The sequence below is a fragment of the Narcine bancroftii genome, chromosome 1, assembly GCF_036971445.1.
Source record: "Narcine bancroftii isolate sNarBan1 chromosome 1, sNarBan1.hap1, whole genome shotgun sequence".
Taxonomy (NCBI): domain Eukaryota; kingdom Metazoa; phylum Chordata; class Chondrichthyes; order Torpediniformes; family Narcinidae; genus Narcine; species Narcine bancroftii.
Window position 1 is genome coordinate 371,708,252 of NC_091469.1, and position 21,272 is coordinate 371,729,523.

Sequence of the window (21,272 nt, forward strand, 5' to 3'; positions counted from 1 at the left end):
GCCGCCCGGCAGTCTCCTCTGACCGTGGTCCTTCGGCCGCCCGGACGTCACCCCCAACCGCCAGTCCCTCAGCTGCTCGGCAGTCTCCCCCGACCGCCGGCCCCTCGGCCGCCTTCCCCGACCACCGGTCCCCACTTGCTGGATTTTGGAGCTTTCCGGACTTTAGATGTCCGGATAAAGGATCGTGTACCTGTATAAAAATAGTTGGCATGGAAATATTATTTAATTCATTTTATGTTCATTCAAAATCCATTCCAAATTAACATATTTCAGTATATTTGCTTCACTCTGAATGGGTGGGACCATGGTGAACATTTAGTTGAACGTGACACATCAGAAAATAATAACAAAACATTCAAAGCCTTTCATTTTGGCAGCTACAAAGGATTTTAAAAAGCATTTGAATTGTCTTAAATATAGTGAATCTTGATTGTCCTTGAACTCTTCGTCTTTTGTACTTGGGCAATACACATGGTGGGTATGCATTACATTGTTCAACTTTGGTAGCCTTGCCCTACCTTTCGTTCATGATCATTTTTTTTGTAATTTCTACCTATAATTGTGCATGTGTTGCCTTCCTCCATGTGTTCTGCATTTTAGAATCATGATTTATTGTTAACAAGTCATTAATTTCGGTGTTTTGTGGCTGCATCATAGTAAAAACATACATATTATAACCATTTTAATGACATTTCTATAAAAAATAAATATAATAATAATAGTGGACGAAAAGTCAAGTAGTATCTTAGGCTCATTGATTATTCAGGAATCTGATGACAGCGGGGATGAAGCTGTCCTTGTGCCAATGAGTGCTCGTCTTAGGCTCTAGTACATTTTCCCTGATGATAGCAGAGTGCAGAGCGCATGGACTGGGTAGTGGGGGTCAACCAGCCAGAACGCTCTCCTGTGGAAGTTTACGAGAGTCTTCAGTGACATACCAAACCTCCTCAGACCCCTCACAAAGTATAGCCATTGGTGGTCCTTCTTTGTTAAGGCATTAACATGGAGGCTCCAGGACAGATCTTCGGAGATGTTGACATCCAGGAATTTGAAATTCTTGAACCTTTCCACTACTGAGCCCTCGAGGAGGACTGGGTCATGTTCCTCTGACTTCCTCCTGAAGTCCACAATCATCTACTTGGTTTTGCTGGCATTGAGCACAAAGTTGTTGTTGTTACACAGGTCAACTAGCTGATCTATCTCCCTCCTGGACGCTTCCTCATTGCTGTTTGTGATTCTGCCGACAACTGAGGTGTCATTGGCAAACTTGTAGATGGCATTGGAATTGTGCCTCGAGAGTAGAGAAGTGGGCTCAGCACACATCCTTGGGGTGCGCCTGTGTGATGGTCAGTGAGGAGGAGATGTTGTTTCCAATTCATACTGACTGTGGTCTTCCAATGAGAAAATAAAGGATCCTGTTGCAGAGTGGTGTACAGAGTTCTAGAGATCTCCTTTGTTCTTTCTTCTTCCAATGTTGACTCATGAAAAGCAGTGCTTTGCATCTCACTACTTCACAAGACCTCCCCACCCCAATGATACAACAAGAGACTTAAATTTCAAATCTTTATCCCTGGCACCAGCAGTTAAAGTAATCCCTGATCTTGTGTGGTTGTAATTCTCCCTGCCCTTGCACAGAAGAAAAACTCCCTGGCCTTGCGCAGAACAAAACCGCCCTGGCCTTGTGCGCTTGAAGTACTCCCTGACCTTGTGCGCTTGAAGTACTCCCTGACCTTGTGCGCTTGAAGTACTCCCTGACCTTGTGTGCTTGAAGTACTCCCTGACCTTGTGCGCTTGAAGTACTCCCTGGCTTTGTCAGTTTACTTCTAATGTGTATATAAATTACTGAGTCAGATCCTGTCATTTTATCTGTTACTCTATAAATCCACTTTTTCAAGGTACACTAAGTAGGTGAAGAGAGAATATGAATTGGGTGGAAAGTTGTGGGTGTGGGGCTCTCATTTGATAACGAGACAGAGAAAGAAATGTTGAGCAGTACAGAGGGGAGGAATTAGAAGAGAGATGTAGCTAGGCAACATTACAATCTTAAGCACTAAATGTATTTTTTTTGACATAATTCCCCAAATTCAAAACAGCAGGGACCCAAACCCAAAAGTGTTTTGCTCCTGATCCTTTTGAAATGAATTAAATTTTTCAGGATGTGGGCCTCATTCTCAAGGATGCATGTAATGTCAAAAGCAGTTACGTCCACAACTTAGCTTCTTGCTAACTAACTTCAGAGGATGTTAAGAATTAAGTATTTGGTCAGGCAGACGATGGCCAGTGGTTTACTCTTCTGGTTGAAAATGAACCCATTGGGTTTTTAATCAATTGGCATACAGTACTTCTGTCATTCTGGTGCCAGCCAATTAATACAATGCTTATTAAATGCACCTCACTGACAAAAGGCAAAGGAGGAAAAACCCAACACCCAACCCCAACCCACCAATTTTCCCCTGCAACCGTGTCTGCCTGTCCCGCATCGGACTTGTCAGCCACCAACGAGCCTGCAGCAGACGTGGACATTTACCCCCTCCATAAATCTTCGTCCGCGAAGCCAAGCCAAAGAAAGAAAATGCATTTAAATAATAGGATTGAAATTGTGAATTCTAACATGCCACTTCAGTGATGTGATGCTATTGGCATTAAATTTGAAACATTGATGTGTGGAAAAAGTCCAAAGGTTAATGTGGAGGATGTTTAACTATTAATCTTAATGAATCTAGCAGAACATGCCGACTGCTTCAGTTGTGGTTAGCTGGCACCTGAGCTGTATTTTTTGACACTTGTGGAAATATTCAGACAGGAATTTCTTTGACGGTGTACTTTCTTTTCCCCACCCCTTCCCCATTTCCCAAATGAATCCATGCAGACTTCCCGATTATTGAGACACATTTCTGGAACTGAACCCTTGGAAATTACTTGTTTACATGCAGAAGAAACATTTCGGGTCATTGGCCCACAGGTATGGACTGCTTAGTTATGATTTAAATAAGTTTGGGTGATGTGCATGATGTTTTTGTTTAAACATTTTTATTTAAGAATTTTAAACCCACATCCATGTATAAATATTCAATGAAAGTAAAGAAAAAAATTAAGTACATATGTGGTGAGTGTGTGTATGTATATATATAAACCCCTTCCTCCCTCCCTCCCTTTCAGCCCACCACCCACCAACGCTCCCCTAAAATATCAAAGAAAAGAAAAAGAAAAATGTTAGGAGAATGTCATAAAGAAATACAAAGTCTCAATACTAATAATAATGGAACTGGAGTTACCAACAGGATGGGCTTCCAGAGAGTCCTTCAAATGTTTAAACCAATGTGTTGCAAATATGGGCTCCATATTTTTTTTTTAATTGTTACTTATTACATAAATTATGTTATTTTCTCAAGTGGAATAGAAGAATGCAATTCTGATGTCCATGGTGTTTAATTTGAGAACATGGATTTATATATTTTCTGATCAGTCAGAAGATTTTTTTAGACTGTTATTTGAAGCTTTATACGTACAACATATAACATTTGGGAAAAATACACTTTTTTCCTTTATTTGCTCCTGGACTTCACAGTTTTAAATTTGTAATCAAACAATTCACGTGTGATTAAGTGCACATTCCAGATTTTATTAAAGGTTATTTATATACATTTTGGTTTGGCCATGTAGAAATTACAGAGAGCTAGGTTTGCTTCTAAGCTTTTGATCACCTTTGGAGTCTGTAGTTGCCGTCTTTCTGCACGAGGACTAGAGTTTGTGCCACTGAAAATCAAAGAAGCCATTATGAGACTGAAAAACAAGAATATAACAGTAAGAGACATTGCTCAAACCTGAGGAGTACCAAAATCAACTGTGTGGAACATCAATTAGAAAGAACTTACTGGAGGAGGACCAAATGGCAGCAGTAGAGCCATAGCAAGGTTGGCGAGCTCCCCGTAGGAAGATTAAAAGATGTTAAATTGTAGAAATTACCCCTCCCCCCCCCGTAGGAACCCACAAAAGAAAGACAGGATCATTTATAGAATTGTAAAGAGATAAAAGCATGGGGAAAAAACAAAGCTAGCAAGAGGAGAAGGTGACAAAAGCTTACCTTGTGACAGAGAGGGTGAAGCTGGGCGGGCCTATCCAGAGCCAGAAGATGGCGACAGCCGCAACGCTGGCACCTAAACAAGGATTCCATCGGGAGGAGAGCGCATGGGAAGAGGTGATGGAGGGCAGCCTGCAGGAGGCTAGCCCAGAAAGATGCTCAGCGAGGACACCAGCTGTGGAGTTGGGAGCACTGTCAGGCGTGGGAGTGTCGGCAGCACAAGAAGCAGCAGGTCGGGCCGGGATGGAGAAGATGGCCACGGTTATAGATGTAGCAGCAATGGTGTTGTCAGCAAGGACCAGAAGCTCAAAGGCTCGAGCCAAGAGAGAGAGGGAGGAATTGTCAATGCCAACAGTGGCAAGAGAAGTGGAGGCACAAGGGTGGTGAAACCAGGTAGTGGCGAGAGGAGAAAGGTAGATTTTTAATGGTCCAAAAGAAGCAATTAACTTTGTAAGAACCCTGCCACCACTACAGAACTGAAGATAAATGCAAATAAAGGGGAAAGGGATCCGGGGGAAGATTGATTGTAAATATTGAAAGTGTTGGGACTATGAGAGGGATATGTTTCTTTATACAGATTTTGAAGGGATTTATATATATTAGAGATATGAGGAGCTCACAGAAGGGGAGGGAAGCATAAGTGGAAGATGGGAGTGTTGGGTATTCTTCAAAATAGAGGGCAATTAGCGCTAATAGTTTGGTTGTTGGGGTAAAGGTAAATTGTGAGGGGGTGGAGTCAAAATAATTTTTTTTATTCTTGGAAGGTTTGTTTTGTTTGGTTTTGGAATATGGGTTTTAATTCCATTAACTTAGTTACTGGTAGTTGTTGTTTGGTGCACAAATGCCTGTGCCAAAGATCTATGGAAGAAAATCAGGACTGAGGTCAACTACCAGGGGACAAGAAGGAGGAGGGGGTGTGGATATAATGGAATGGTAGTCCGAACATAATGGACAAGTCAGATAAATTTGTAAGCTTTAATATAAATGGGATAAATGGGTGGATTAAGAAAAAGAGTCTTGGCTCACCTAAAAAAGATGCAGGTGGATATAGCATTTTTGCAGGAGACCTACCTTACAGAACAAGAGCATTTAAAATTAAAGAGGGGGTGGGTGGGTCAGGTGGCAATGTCCTCCTTTAATTCCAGGGTGAGGGGAGTGGCCATTTTGATAACAAAGAATGTACTAATGGTCGTGGAAATGGCAGGGAGATTCATAATGATACATTGCCAAATATACTCAAAATTATGGATATATTTTCCAAATTCCGATAATGAAAAGTTCATATGAGATATATTCTTGAAAGTAGCTAGAGAATGAGAATGTCTTGATTGGAGGAGATTTTAATTTTTGACTGGATCTGGTCATAGACAAGTCAGCAAAGAAAGTGACAGACTACGGAGGCTAAGTCTCATAGATGTCTGGAGAAGGCTGAACATGAGGGAAAGGGATTACTCTTTTTACTCGAGATAACATGACTCTGACACTAGAATTGATTTATTTTTGGTATCAGCCCAGTTGTAGGGTAGGATAGTGTAAACTGAGTAAATGGCATGTGTACTGTCGGACCACTCTCCCTTGACTTTATCCATTATAATGGCAGATAAATGGCAGATAAGCAGGCCTCGATGTATAGATGGCGTCTGAACATGCCACTGTTGGGAAAACTGGTATTTTGTAGTTTTGCCAGGGCCCAGATAGAATTGTTCTGTGAGACAAATTTCCCCTCTACTGATGAGAATTTTCTAATATGGGACACATTAAAGGCTTATTTAAGGGGCCAGATTATTAGATATACTAAAGGCATTAAAAAGGCACCCAAGAACAGGAAATGGCTCATTGGAAAAGATGATCAAAGAGTGGTACAGAAGAAAAATACAGGAATTTGGTGAACAAAAAGCTTAAATACAATATGTTACAGACATATAAAACAGAAAAGCTGATTGTTAAGATCTAGACAGCAGTATTATGAGCTGGGAGAGAAGGCCCACAAGTCCCATCCTGGCAGGTGAGGGTGGAAGAGGCCTCAAGAACAATTAATGTGATTCGGACAGGGGAAGGCAAGATCTCATATAAACCAAAAGAAATAAATGATACATTTGGAAGGTTTTACAAGGAATTGTATAAATTGAAATCAAGGGCGTGATCCTACGAAAATAGACGATTTCTTGTTTCCATTGGACTTACCACAGGAAGAGCGAGAGGGGCTGAATGCCCCTTTTTCTAAAGAGGAAATCGCAGAATCCCTGAGCTCTTGACAAGCTGAAAAATCACGAGAGGATGGTTTCCCCGCTGAATTTTATGAAGAGTTTAAGGATCGGCTAATGCCCCTTTTTATGAAGGTGGTGGATCAGGCGACAGAGACACATAACCTCCCAGTCTTTCTCCAAAGCAATTATCACAGTGATACCCAAAAAAGGCAGGGATCCACTGATCCTGCCTCCTATAGAACCATCTTATTATTAAATGCAGATTATAAAATCATTGGAAAAGGTTGGTAAAATATCTGCTGAAATTAGCAAATCCAGATCAAGCTAGATTTGTAGAAAGAAGGCAGGCAGCAAACAATATAGCTAGACTCCTTAATATAGTGCATCTGACACAGTTGGAGGTGGATGCGAGCATGGCTGTATGGGTGCAGAGAAGGCCGTCGGAAGACTGGAGTGGGACTTTTTGATCAAGGTACTGTAAAAATTTGGATTGGGTCAAACATTTATTAAGTGGATGAAGACACTATACCATAAACCCCAAGCAAAAATGATTACAAATGGACAGATGTCTCTAGTGTTTTCATTGAGTAGGTCCAGTAGGCAGAGCTGTCCATTGTCTCCAGCACTGTTCATACTGGCCATTGAGTGGGATCCAGACATAAAGGGGTTCACGGTGGGCCAGGTGGAACACAGAATCAACCTTTTTGCTGATTATGTGTTGGTGTATTTGACAAACCCTGGGTGGGGGGGGGTCATTGGCCAGGCTGAAGTCCACTCTGGAAAATTATGGGAAGGTCTCAGGGTATAAGGTAAATCTGAATAAAAGTGAAATTATGCCTTCAACAAATGGCGATTATAGACAATATCAATGGGAGGGTCAATTCAAATGGCCACAGGAAGGCGTCATGTATTTGGGGGTAAAAATAGCTAAAGATTTACATAACTTACAAACTTAATTATCTCGCTTTGCTCCGGAAGATTGAGGAGGACTTTGATAGATGGAGGACTCTGCCCATTACATAGGTGGGCAAAGTTAAGTGTCAGAATGAATGCGATGGCCAAGACTCCAGTATCTTTTTCAGTTGTTACCCATTTCATTGCCACATGTTTTCTTTAAGAAGCTTGGCGAATGTGTCAGAAGGTTCATGTGGAGTGGTAAGGTGGCTAAAATCTCCATAGAAAAGTTGACGTGCGATCACAATTTGGGGGGGGGGCGGGTTTGAAATGACCAAATTTTATAGATATATTATTGGGCAGCCCCTCCCTCTTTGAGGGGGTTGGGCTCCCCCCTCCTGGGCACAAATTGGGCTAGATGCAATAGGTGAAAAGATGGTAGGAGAATTTATATACAAATAGGACACCAAATTAATTTCAAAGAAAACAGATGACCCCATACAAAATCATGTTCTTCAAATATGGCAAAGAATAAATCAATGTTTTGATGGAAGGTGGGGATATCTCTTAAAATGACTTTGACCCAGAACAAATTAATACTCTTGACTCTGGGTAATAAGATCCTGGACACCTAATGCCAGACAGGGATCAGGTGTATTGAGGACTGTTACAAACAAAGGCAGCTCATGTCATTTGAGCAGTTAAGAAACAAATATTCTTCTGCTATCTACAAATAAGATATTTTTAAAGAGTGAAATTAGGATCATCTATGACCCTACCTAGGTCTAGTAACATGGAGATTCTAATTCAACAACGAACATGTGCAAATTGATTTCTCAAATGTATTACATATTCCAAAGTGAGTGCCCGAAGCCAGGCTTACACAAGTCAAGGGAGAGATGGGAGATAGACTTGGGCACAACAATCAATGAAGAGTGTGACTGAGATCATTAATGCCAGATACAGGTTGGTTCAATATAACTTTTTGCACCAGGTGTATCTCACACCACCAAAATTACATAAATCAAAGCCTGAAATTTCAGAAATGTACTTTAGGTGTGGTGTGGAGATTGGAACCTTTGTCCACTCTATCTAGTTATGTACAAAGGTGAGACCCTTCTGGGAAGATCTGGGGGATGTTCTATAAAAAAATCATAAAAGTGGATTTTCCACAAGATCCAGAGTTGTACTTTCTGGGAGATATTTCCAGAAAGTTTCCGACTGTCCAAATATCAAATTCAGTTTGTGAAGCTCGCCTTGGCAGTGGCCAGGAAGTTTATAACAGTTACGTGGAAGTCCGACTCCCAAGTGAAAGCCACTCGATGGAATATGGAAATGCCTTGGAGAAAATCACTTACAATCTAAGGGGGAAACATGACACATTTGTTAAAGTGTGGCAGCCATATCTGAAATACATGGGCAGGTAGATTGACTAGCTCCCCCTCCCCATGAAATATGGAATTATAAAAACCTTTATATTAGTAGGGAAAGGACTGGAGTGAAGGAAATGGAACACGGTGCAGGCTACGTGTGTTTTTCTTTTTAGCACTTTTTTAGTTTGTTTTAGTTTGGTTTTTCTTTTAGTTTTTTTATTACTTACATGGGTTATTTAGTTAATTAGGTTGTTCCTGTTTTTTAGGTCTTTGGTGGGGGCTCTGAACCCCACTTGTATTTACTTGCATAATGTATACCCAGTGTTACAAGATCACGCCAGCAACCACAAAGAAGGCATATCACACAGGGGTAAAGATGAACAATTACTTTATTAATAAAAATTCACCTTCAAACTTTAATTCAAAAACCTTTCTTTTTATAACAATACCCACTGGTTACTATGCAAATTTCTATAAGTATAAAACTAATAAATACCCCATCCAAAATATAACATATGTAATTAAAGTCTAAGTTATATTTCCAACCAGCCCACAGAAAAACTTAGACACAAAATAAACTCAAAACACACAAGACTCACAAAACTTCAATCTCAACCGAAGCAAAGATCATAAACAAAATTCAGTTTGTTTGGTAAACTGAAGCCAAAAGATCTTTGAGAGAAAGAGAGCACAAAATTCGAAGTTGTCATCTTGTGTTGCTTGCAGAGAGAGGAACAAGTGGCTCAGTCTGGATCCTTCTGGCTGCCTTCGGAATGTTCATCCCTTTTAAAATGCCCAACATTCTAAACTGTCCTCCAGATAATGACTCATGTTTTGGGCCTTCTTCTACTCCACAGCACCACCTAGTGGTGGTTTATCGTCCAAATCTAGAAATTTTTAGATCATTTTATGCACATGCTCAGTCCGTTTCCCACTCTCTCAGCAGTCCACCTTCATCTTGGCTCTCTAAGGCAAACTGTCACTTTTTAACATAAAACCACACAACACATAGGCCAATACACCACACAGAACATTGTAACACCTGTAATCAGTATGATTATGTTTAGGGGTTGGGGTGGTGGTGGGGGGTGGGGGGGGGGAATAAAACAGACTGTATGTTCCATGAATGTTGAAAAATATTGAATTGATTTTTGAAATTATTTTGAGTCTGTAAAAAAATCGAAATAAAATAACGTACTGGTGAGCTCATGAATTGCTTAACATGATGGGGAGGTGGTTGGGAACTGGTAGCAACAGTGGGGAGATTTCAGGACTGGCAGCATTGGTGGGTAGGTGTCAGGGACTGACAGCAGTGGTTGGGACTGGTATGCTCTTCTATCCAGAATTTTAAGGTCACTTGTTTTTGATTCTGGCCTATAAGATGACCCCTTTTTTGGGGGTGTTTTTTGGGTGATTTAAGGGTCGTCTCATCGCTGAAATATACGATAACTTCTGATGGCAGTACCAAAATTAATTCTGAGGTGTATAGCAACTTCTAATCTGCTTAAGTTCAAGAAAATGCCTCCAAACTCCTTGGACAGTTCCTCATCCTACAGCAAGACATTGATCCCAAACATACAGCTAAAGCAACAAAGGAATTTTTCAAAACTAAAAATTGGAAAATTCTTGAATGGCCAAGTTAGTCACCCAATCTAAATCCAATTGAGCCTTCCATATGCTGAAGAGAAAACTTAAGGGACCAAGCCACTGAAACAAGCAGGAGCTGAAGATGGCTGCATTAGAGGCCTGGCAGAGTGTCATGAGAGAAGACACTCAAGCAGTCATTGCATGCACGGTGTATGCAACAAAGTACTAAATCTGACTACGTACTATTGCTATGTCCCAAATAATGTCGTGCTCTGAAATGAGGGAACTATGTATAAAAAATGCCCGAATTTCTACATGGTCAAACCTAAATATATTCAAAGACCCATTCACAAAATCTGGAATGTGCACTTTAATCATGTGAATTGTTTGGTTACCAATTTAAAACTGTGGAGCACAGGGGAAAATGTATTTGTCCCAAACATTATGGAAGGAATTGTATTTTGTGTTAGTGCTTGATTTCATTTCACATCTAGCAACAATAGGACAAAGGTGTGCTCTGAAATCAGTCCACAGCTAAAATTGGGATCAAAACATTTTTTAATTACCATCTGAATGCAGGATGTTTTGGCATGATCTTTGCTCTTTAATACATAATACATTTGCTTTGTACGGTCAAGTGAATTATTCAGCTGGTTTCTCAGATCATTTCAGCTGCACAGACCTTGGCTCTTCATCCTTCCAGTAAGATTGCAAAAGAGAACCTCGAAGTGTTTTGTGAGGCCTGGGAGTCACAACTGAATGATATGATCATCCTGCTGAAAGAAATTAATGATGTGTTTGAAGGACGAAAAGGTGAATACTCTGTGCTTTAAGTGTTATTTGTAAGCAATTTTGTTTAGGTTGCGTGCAAGTAAATTATGAGGGAAAATGCTGCAGAACTGAAGAACAATGAGGAATATTTCAAGTAGTGCATAATTAAAGAGTTACAATTATTGATTCTAAAGCTCCTGAGCTATTTATGAATGTCACATTAGTTATCTACTTGCAAGGCATAATATTAGACAAAGTATTTCTTGCTGAGGTAGTTTGGTGATTGTTTTAAAAAAAAAGTGCCAGTGAAATAAGAGTTGCAGGCTTAGATTCTGAGTGTGAGAAAGACCACAGTTTTTATTGTTTGTCAAGCACAGAATTTTACATCATGCCACATAGATTAATTATAATTATGTAAAAAAAATATATTAATAGGACACCCCTGAGGTCATAGGAGTCGAGCTGAGAAACAGGAAAGGTGTGACCACACTGATAGGGTTGTATAAAAGACTGCTCAATTTTCCACACATTGACAGGGATTCCAATACTGTAAATGGGCTGGATAGCTTGGAGTTTGTCAAATATGTTCAGGGAAGTTTTCCAAATCAATATATAGAGAGGTACCAACGAGATAGGATACAATACTTGGTCTCCTATTAGGGAACCAGACAGGTCAGGTGACAGAAGTATGTGTAGGTGAACATTTTGGGTCCAGTGACCATAATGTCATTAGTTGCAAGTTAATTATAGATAAAGATAGGTCTGGCTCTCAAGTTGAGATACTAAATTGGAGAAAGGCCAATGTTGTGGAAATGAGAAAGGATCTAGGAAAGAGTGGATTGGAATAAGTTGTTTTCTGGCAAGGATGTGTTCAGTGAGTTGAAGGCCTTCAAAGCCAAAATTTTGAGATTGCAAAGTCTGCATGTTTCTGTCTGGATTAAAGGCAAACCCTGGTTTTCAAGGGATATTAGCAATCTGGTAATGAGGGTGGGAGAGAGGTGGACAGCAGGGATAAGAAACAAGGAGAAAAGCAGGTACTAGAAGAGTATAGAAAATGTAAGAAAATACTTAAGAAGGAAATCAGGAAGGCAAAAAGAAGACATGAGGTTGCTTTGGGAGATAATGTGGTGGTAAACCCAAAGGGTTTCTACAAGTATGTTTAAAAGGATAGTAAGGGACCAAATTGGTACCCTAGAAGATCAGACTGGTCAACTATGTGTGGAGCCTTACAAGATGGGGGAGAAATTAAACAGTTTTTCTTTGCATCAGTATTTACTCAGGAAATTGGCATAATGTATAAGGAAGGAAGGAAGGAAGGAAACAAGCAGCAATGGCTTGGAACATATAGAGATTAAAGAGGAGTTGGTGTTTGCTGCCTTACAGTGAATAAATGTAGATAAATACCGCGAGCCTGACATGATATTCCCTTGGACCATGAGGGAGACTAGTGTAGAAATTTCAGGAACCCTAGCAGAAATATTTAAAATGTCCTTAGCCATGGGGCTAGAGGATTGGAGGGTAGCTCATGTTGTTCTGTTGTTTAAAAAAGGCTCTAAAAGTAAACCAGGAAAGTGCAGGTCGGTGAGCCTGACGTCAGTAGTAGGTAAATTATTGGAGGGTGTTCTGAGAAATCGGACATACAGTATTTGGATAGCCAAGGGGTAATTATGGATAGTCAGCAGGGCTTTGTCCATAGTTGGTCATGTTTAACGAATCTTAAAACTTGAATTCTTATTATTAAATACATGGATGGGAGAGGTCTGGAGGATTATGGAGAGGGTGCTGGTCAGTGGGACTAGCAGAATGATGTTTCAGCCCAGACCAGAAGGGCCAAATGGCCTGTTTTCTCTACTGCAGTTTTCTATGGTTAGTATAAAATTGTACTGTTGTGTTGATGCTAATAGGAACCAATGCAGAACCACACTAAGAATAGGAGCCCCTCGAGGCTGCCCCACCATTCATTAAGATCAGGGATAATCTACCCTAGAATTCAATTCCTCTGTGCCATAAACTTCAATCACCTGATTTTTCTAAAATGACAGGCCGCTTACCTTGATACTCTTCCCCCTTGTTTGAGTCTCCTCCACTTGTGAAAACATCTCCTGTGATCTTGGCGGTTTCAATTGGCCTTGTGTACCATGGTATACATATGTGTATATGTGTATACATATTGTCCTATATTTTTCTGCAAATTAGATGAATTAAACGCAACATGTATTCCAGCAGACACAAGTTTTTCACAGGGGAGCCCAAGATTTTTGAAGTCAAATTGACAACACATCACTCCCAACTGATGGCATCAATATGACATTCTATTTTAAAAGCCCTTCCTGGGAGATGTTGACTGGGTGTTAATGTCTACAAGGATCTGTCCTGGAGCCTCCATGTTGATGCAATCACAAAGAAGGCTTGCCAGTGGCTATACTTTGTGAGGTTTCTGAGGAGATTCGGTATGTCACCGAAGACTCTCGTAAACTTTTACAAGTGTACAGTGGAGAGCATTCTGGCTGGTTGCATCACTGTCTAGTTTGGAGGCACCAACTCTCAGGACAAGAATAAACTCCAGGGGGTTGTTAACTCGGCCTGCGACATCACAGGCACCAGACGTCACTCCGTCAAGGACATCTACATGAGGCAGTATCTTAAAAAAGCAACCTCTATCCTCAAAGACCCCCACCACCCAGGCCATACCCCCTTCACTCTGCTACCATCGGGGAAAAGGTACATGAGCTTAAAGACGGGCACTCAACGGCACAAGGACAGCATCTTCCCGCTGCCAATAATCAATGAACCAAGGACACTGCCTTACTTTTCATGCACTGTTATTTTTTATAGTAATGTTGTAAGATGGTTATAATATGAATGTTTACACTACGAAGCTGCTGCAAAACAATGAATTTCATGACTTGTTCATGACAATAAATTCTGATTGTGTGGCTGCAATTAAGAAAGTGGTCATCTTTCTTATTAGTTTTAAGCATTAAGTCAGAATGTTTATTTGTGATCTGCCATGCCTAATCTGGGCTGAAAATACAAAGACCTTATATTAACTTTTCCTCAATACAACAGCTAGCAATTCAATGGTAATTGACTACATTCTTGTCCTGCATATCTGAAGCCCAATATTAAATTTAGATCAGTTTGTAGCATAGACCGAATTGAGTTTCAACCACCAACCTCAACTCTCTTGATTTGCTCAACTTTGCGTACAATGACTGATTTGTTTGCACACAACTGATGAGTAGGAGTTTTCATCATCTCTCTTTAGTTCTGACAAGTGTTCCACCCTTCAAGGGAACTATCAAAATCCTCTGAAATTTAATTGAAATCTGTAATCTTGTTGAGCATATTGGAATCTTAGGAATGCAATGCAGTTGTGGCAATAAATTCCTCAGAATATCTTTAGAATATAATTTCAATGTTTACAAGACCACAAGAAAACTGCAGATGAAATGATTTTATGCTCTAGCCCCCAAAATATTTTTCTCTCTTTAAATGTACTATTTCTACTTCGAGATATTGCCTTTGTGCAAATAGATATCTGTGCAATTAGCCTGATTGTTCCAATTAATTTCTGCAGTTGTGCATATTTTAATGAAGCAAAATGCATGACTAACTATAATAAGAGAAGTTTGAAACAAGTGAAATTTCATCCAGTACATCATTTCATTAATAGCGCCATCTGGTGATGAGAGACCGAAGTGCAGCAGCACCAATTACGGTTTTAGATAGTTAAAATACAATCAAAAATATTTTATCTACTAAGTAGGAATTATTGTTGTGAGTACAGAATTTATTCAAAGTTAAATCCAAAATCTGATGCACATTATTTTAAGGGGCCCAAACCTAATGTTGCCTTGAAATTTTCAGTGTTGTATAATTATATGACAAACTTTGCTGTGGTTATGGAGTATTTTCATGTAATGCATTATTTGTTGTGAACAAAATAGAGGCTCCGGATCAAGAATATACCCACTGCAAATGGTTGTTGCTGTGTAAGTTCTTCACAGTGCAACATCCCCATCTGCTGGTTCTAAATCAATACTTAACTGAAAATACTGTTTTTTTTAAATATTATGGGGCGCAAGGTCATTTGTGATGAACCCCTTTATAAATTATTTTAAAATTTAGACATACAGTCCACGAATCCATTCCAACAAATTTACACCCGATTAACCGACAGCCCTGGTACATTTTAAACATTCGGAGGAAACTTGAGCCCCTGGGGAAAATTCCTGCAGACAAGGGGAGAACGTGCAAACTCCTTACTGACAGTATGGGATTTGTACCCTGGTCCCGATCACTGGTGCTGTAATGGCGTTGTGCTAGCCAAATAGTCTGATCGTGGGAATGAGTTTATTGTCATATATTTTGTACAATGCACTTATGCATTGGAATTCTTATCTTCTGCAGCTGAACAGGTACTTAGTAAAAAAAAAATCAATAACAATAAAAACAATTTTTAGAAAGCATTTACTAAACTGAATTAAAAAGAGAAAACAAATACAAAAAAGATTGATAATAAAAGCATAATAAAGGAAAGTTCAAGTGCTTGATAGTTTTTGAAAAATAATTGTTCTTGAATATAGAGGGCTGAAGGTAGCAGTGAGAAAAGGTTGTTACCTGGGGGAGGGGTAATGGGGGTCCTTTATGACATTGCTGCCTTCTTGAGGCAGCGTCCCACAGATTCATTCAATCATTGGGAAGTCGGAGCCTGTGATGGACCTGGTTATGTATGTTGCCTTCTGGAATTCCTTTATCTAGAATCCATCTGTACCTCAATTACTGCTAAGCATTGGAACCCATTTCAATTGGCTTTTTTTCTAGAAATAACAGAAGAATGAAGTCAGCTCTTGATGCTGTTACTTCTTGAACTCCTACAGTCCTACCAATATATCTAGAGGCTTTTTCTAATTTTCTACTATTATTTCCATAATCCCATTTGACAACACTAATACTCATTACACTGAATGAACTTTATTACTCATATCTACTTGTGCATATCCTTGCATCTGAGTTTCCTGCCTAAATTAGAAACCATATACTGTACAGTAAAACCCCTGGTATCTGGCACCTGTGAAGATTGGTAGATGCTGGATAAATGTATTTTCCAGTTGTTTATGACTTATCCTTGCAGTGCCTAGCTAATACACCTGCATTAAGAATATACAGTTTAAAAGACAAAATTACTATACTGTACTTACATTGATCAAACTTCACTTTCATGAATATATAAACCTTAAAGTATTCCTTTTCTTTTTCAACATTTTTTATTGTTTTATATAATACATACATATAGAAAAAAGGTTGATGCATAATACTAACAGATTTTGTTTTCTTTATGCAACATTGTTGATTTAAGGATGTATTGAAAAGAAGGAAAAAAAATATGATTATATGATCCAAACCATTCCACAGTTGCATGGCAATATAAAGTACACTACTGGTAAAAACAAGAAGAAACGAAAATCTACAAGAACCACAAGTTACATAGTTATCATTCCCATTATGAAAGTAATTCAAAAAGGAGCCCCAAAGATTAAAGAAATTTAAATTTAAAACACTTGATGAACATCTTATTTTCTCCAAAGTTAAATAAGACTTCATATCATGTAAGCCATTGATGATGAGTGGATGGGACAACATCTGATCAAAATAACACATTTTGCAATAAGAGAGGCAAAGGCCAGGACATAAAAGGTAAAGGTTCCATGATTGTCACACAAAATTCTTTAACTTTGAAGACAGTCACCACTTTGTCCAGCATCCCTCACAGAAATGAGGCCCCAGGGAGGAATGAACTTGTGACCCTGGTTTACAAGACCAGTGCTCTAACCACTGAGCTATCAGAGCCTTATTTTGACATTGAAATGAATACCACTTCACTGATTTCTGTTCATCCATCCCAATCAAGGCCATTAATGGATTTGGTATTAAATTTGCATTAATAATTATTAATAAAGTATGGAAAACCTCTTCACAATATAACAAGACCAGAACGTATAAATTAGTGAACAGTCCTCATTCTTACATTTTTCTCAAAGAGACCTAATTTTAGGATAAATGCAAATTAATTTAACTTTTGACCTATCGTCAACTTTAAATTGTAGTAATGAGTGACAGGCACATAGAGATGAAGTGTTAATCAATTTAAAAACAGAATTCCAAGATTCTTCTGAAATTGAAACATGGAGGTCCTGCTCCCATGTCTTTTTAATTTTGTCCATTGAGGTTTGCCTTGATTTCAACCAAGTGTCATATGCAACCTTTTCTGAGATAGTTGTGGATTGTAAATTGTTTCTATCAAATTCATAACAGGAGCATGGGAAAGATTTGATAGTTGAGAATGGAGAAAGTCCCTAATTTGCAAATATCTTTTTTTTAAAATGAGAAGTTGGTAAATTAAATTTGGTAGAAAGTTGCTCAAATGTAGTAATTATTATCAAAAAATAAATCATAAAAACCTAATCTAAACCATTCCTGAAAAGCAGAGTCCATTAAAGAAGGTTGAAAAAAGTACTGGATAGACTGATTATGGAGTCCAAAATATTTTCTAAACCGAAACCAAATCCTAATCATGTGCTTGACCACTAGATTATCAATCTTTTTACCAATAGGAAAAGGCAAGAGCATTCCAAGTAAAGAAACAATAGAATATTTCTGAGTCAAATTTAACTCCAAATCAACCCAGGCCGGGCCATCCGTTTTGTTATAATAAAACCAAACTATAATATAATGAATATTAGAGGCCCAATCATTGAATCTATTCTTTTTGAGATTTTGGAGATAAATTTTATTTAAACTAGAACATTTAGCATCCAATCTCGTGTCTTGCGCATCTATTGAGTATTGTAGCGTTATCCCTCTGTTTAATTTTCTTTTGAAAATATTACAGGTACAATACAGCTACACTATAGTATTCCATATAGCTTTTCTAAGTATATGTGTTTGCACAATGACCAAATCACATAACATCCTATTTCGCAGAACGTATCATGGACGTTAAGCAATGCGCAACTGTATTTGCTCACTTCACTAAAGATTTTTACAATTTTAAACATTTTTTACCTATTATTTTATTCTTATTTATTTAAGAGCTGCTTAAATGTTCCTATTGTTCCAGCCTCCTCCATCACACCTGGCCATGCATTCCAGTCACCCACATGTTTCAAATCCAGCTCAATTTTCCTTGTTTTTGTTGGAGAGTGAAAGATGGATGGAATAGATTGATGATCAAATGGGCTAGGGAGGATCAGGTATGACATTTGTTTGGGGATTTGGAGCCTTAAAATATTTGTTGATCTGGAGCATGGGATTGAGTGGTTCTTGTGCATTAAATGAGGGTTACAAATAAGATGATGTGCAGCAAAGTGAGGTCATTGGGAGCTGTTGAGTACAGGTGGCCCTGAGGACATCAGCAAAATGGGTGTTGGGGGGATGGGCATCAGAGCATTGTATTATTGCTGACTGCCTGAAAACTGATGGCAATTTGTGCCAGTGAACCAGTTATGAAGAGATCTTCTTGTACCAATATGGTTCTTGACTCTCCTGCGAGGACATGCCATTTACGTATGTCTGGTGACCTCCTTACCTGTTTCCTTTTGTAAAAGTGTGCTAAGTGAATGGTTTAGACATAAACTTCACGCATGTTGGAAATGGAGGCATTATGAATGCAGCATAATTTCCAGCATTGGTTCTTTGAACCACAATCCCTGCAGTACCAAAAACAGTGTAAATAATTTATTTAAAAGAGTGTTTTATCTGCCTCTAAAAAAAATGACAAAACCAAAATTATTCAATTATTTATTCAAGCTTTTTCCCCCTAAATCTCTTGAGTCACTTTTTCAGTGCTAAATTCACTTGTTTGTTTAAAAGAAACATGTATCAAAGGAGCTGACTATATTATATCTTAAATTCTATATATTTCTGTTGATTTATTTGAGATGATGTGGGAACCCAATTTAGTGTGTGAATTTTGATAAAAAATAATTCTCTGACTTAACACATTTTCTTTATGGTTTCTTAACATCCTGGTGTTTTTCAATGTGTCAGCAAAAATGTTTTCTTTCCAAGAATTCATAGCTTTCTCTACTCACTGGGCACTGCACTCCCAGCTGCACTGAAAACAATGGCAAGTAAAATGTTCTGAAACTACTTTGTGACATCACTCTGGCTGTTTAACAAATGGTATTTTAGGTAATTACAGCACTGTATCAAAAGAAAATGTGATTGAAAAAACAGCATTTATCGGTACTTCTGAGGTATTTCAATTACTTGACATTTTGCTGTATTGGCATATTATCTGACATCTACATCTAGTTTGGGTGGATACAGATTCAGTAAATGCCATTACTTTTTATGCTCCGCGTGTTCTTGCTGGTGTTTGAAAGTGTTGCCTTGTTATGCTACCCTTGAATTGTCCACCACATATTTATAAAAAGTACTCATTATTCAATTTTAACACCATCAAAATGTATGTGTGTTTGTTATAGAGGAATTACAGGTGTGATGAGAATTCATGTGGTGTAATTGAAACGTGATTTCGAGATGAAAAGGTTATCTTTGGCTTACGAAGAAGGAACTGAGAGCAGCAGAAGAGAACCTATGTCGTGGCAATGTGAAGTCAGGATAGTTTTGAGAAGATGGGTGATATTTGAGAACAACCACATAAATAAAAATACAATTTAATTTTATAATTATGAACCAAAGCCACATTAAAAGTTAAATATCTTGTTTATATGGGAGTATTTGGGGAAAAATTATTTAATTTATTTAAACTTCAAGCCAAATATAATTAATGGGCAACAATGTTAGTTCTGTAATTAATATTTAGAAGTGGAAAGTGTTAATTGAAAAGTTAAGAATTGGCAGAATCAACTGGAAATTTGGTTACAATTGCTTGCAGTTATTTTGTATTATTCACATTGGTTTATTTGCATCTGTTTCCCTAGGGGAGAAGCGTGCATACCTTTCACTTCCTAGACCAGGGGTGAGTTCATAATGCAACTTCAAAGTTTATATGTCATTTTAGCTTAAAACTCATTTTGCTGCAGTGATACAAAAAAAATTGCAAATCAGCAGGCCCTTTTATTGCAATAGATGTGTGAGAGTCAAAATTGCCCATATAAACATGTTTATAGGGTTTTTCACAAAAAATTGTAATCTTGTCTCAGTTAGAGGCAGTTTCTGACATCGTTTTTCATCAATGAGTTGAATTTTTTTGTGCTTACTCGTGAAATTGTGTGCCAAAAATTAAAGCAAATCAACCCCAAAATGTGGGGATTACTGGAGATAACATGGGATGCTATTGGTTATCTTACCATCTTATTAAAAAAAAAATTTTTTTTAGATTTATGTTGAGGTTTGTTACAGTGTCATTCTCAGGAAATTCCAAATAAAACAGATTTATTTACAAGTGTCATATCTCAGGTTTATTATAGGTGAAATACATACCATTGACCATTTGGCAATTCTATAAGATCAAGTTTTGAAATACTCTTTCAGTCCAGATTTAACTTCAATTAACTAAAAGTAAATCAGAACAGAATAACAGAATTATTCTGCTTTGACATAAAGTAGAGGGGTTATTTAGTAAAGCACCAACTGGAGAAACCTCCAGCAACCTTCACCAGTTAGAGCCTGGGTCTACTTTGAGGCCATTGAAGCAATTTCTCCAGAAGGTTTTTAGGAAGTGGCTAAATTGGTAGACAAATCCAAACAACATGTGAATAGTGGGAGATTAGCTAGCATAAGTTAAATCCTTTTGTACCAGAGCACGATTTGGTGGTGATTAAGAGAAGATAAATTTCACAAACTGAATTAATTTCAGGCTTGCCTGCTTAGATTTTGTTTTTTGCCACCCCTTGTGCACATTTTCCTGCAATATAATTTGCCTCAAGTCACTCAACCTATATAATGAATCAATTAATTTCAAGCATGAATTCCATCCAACATATTTTGTTTTTGCATTCTTTTATAGTGATTTAAAAAACATGGGATTGAAGTTTCAAAGTACAAACTCCCCTTTTGTGTTGAAACTATCTAATGTTTTCTTGGCAATCATTTGCACTTAAAAACAGAATATTGTATGAAAATGGTAACAATTAATACTTTCTTTTATTCCTTATTTAGAAGCACACTGCAAATCTGAAGGTAGTTAAAGCAGTCAAACTAGATGCTGAGGTAAGAGTTGCAACTTTGTTTTTGCTTTGAATATAAAGTAAGCATTTAAAGGACTTTAGGCAAGGAGCAGGCGAATATGAGCAGTTGGTCAGCCTCTTTCAAACAAGAAGCAAACACTCCATAGTCTGAATTGCTGCTTCTGCTTAGAAATAATAATAGGTTCACTTTGACAGTTGA

The 21,272-nt window shown here is 38.3% G+C and overlaps 1 protein-coding gene across 3 annotated transcripts in view; it reads left to right on the forward strand.

Moving 5' to 3' along the window:
* The window catches only part of ctnnal1 (catenin (cadherin-associated protein), alpha-like 1), a 353,327-nt gene that overhangs the window by 314,032 nt on the left and 18,023 nt on the right, over positions 1–21,272 (forward strand). For all 3 annotated transcript variants that reach the window (XM_069913288.1, XM_069913286.1, XM_069913287.1), the window contains 4 exons: positions 2,870–2,962; positions 10,805–10,955; positions 19,865–19,902; positions 21,045–21,095. In XM_069913288.1, the coding sequence (XP_069769389.1) occupies positions 2,870–2,962; positions 10,805–10,955; positions 19,865–19,902; positions 21,045–21,095 (333 nt within the window). The remainder of the gene's footprint in view (positions 1–2,869; positions 2,963–10,804; positions 10,956–19,864; positions 19,903–21,044; positions 21,096–21,272) is intronic.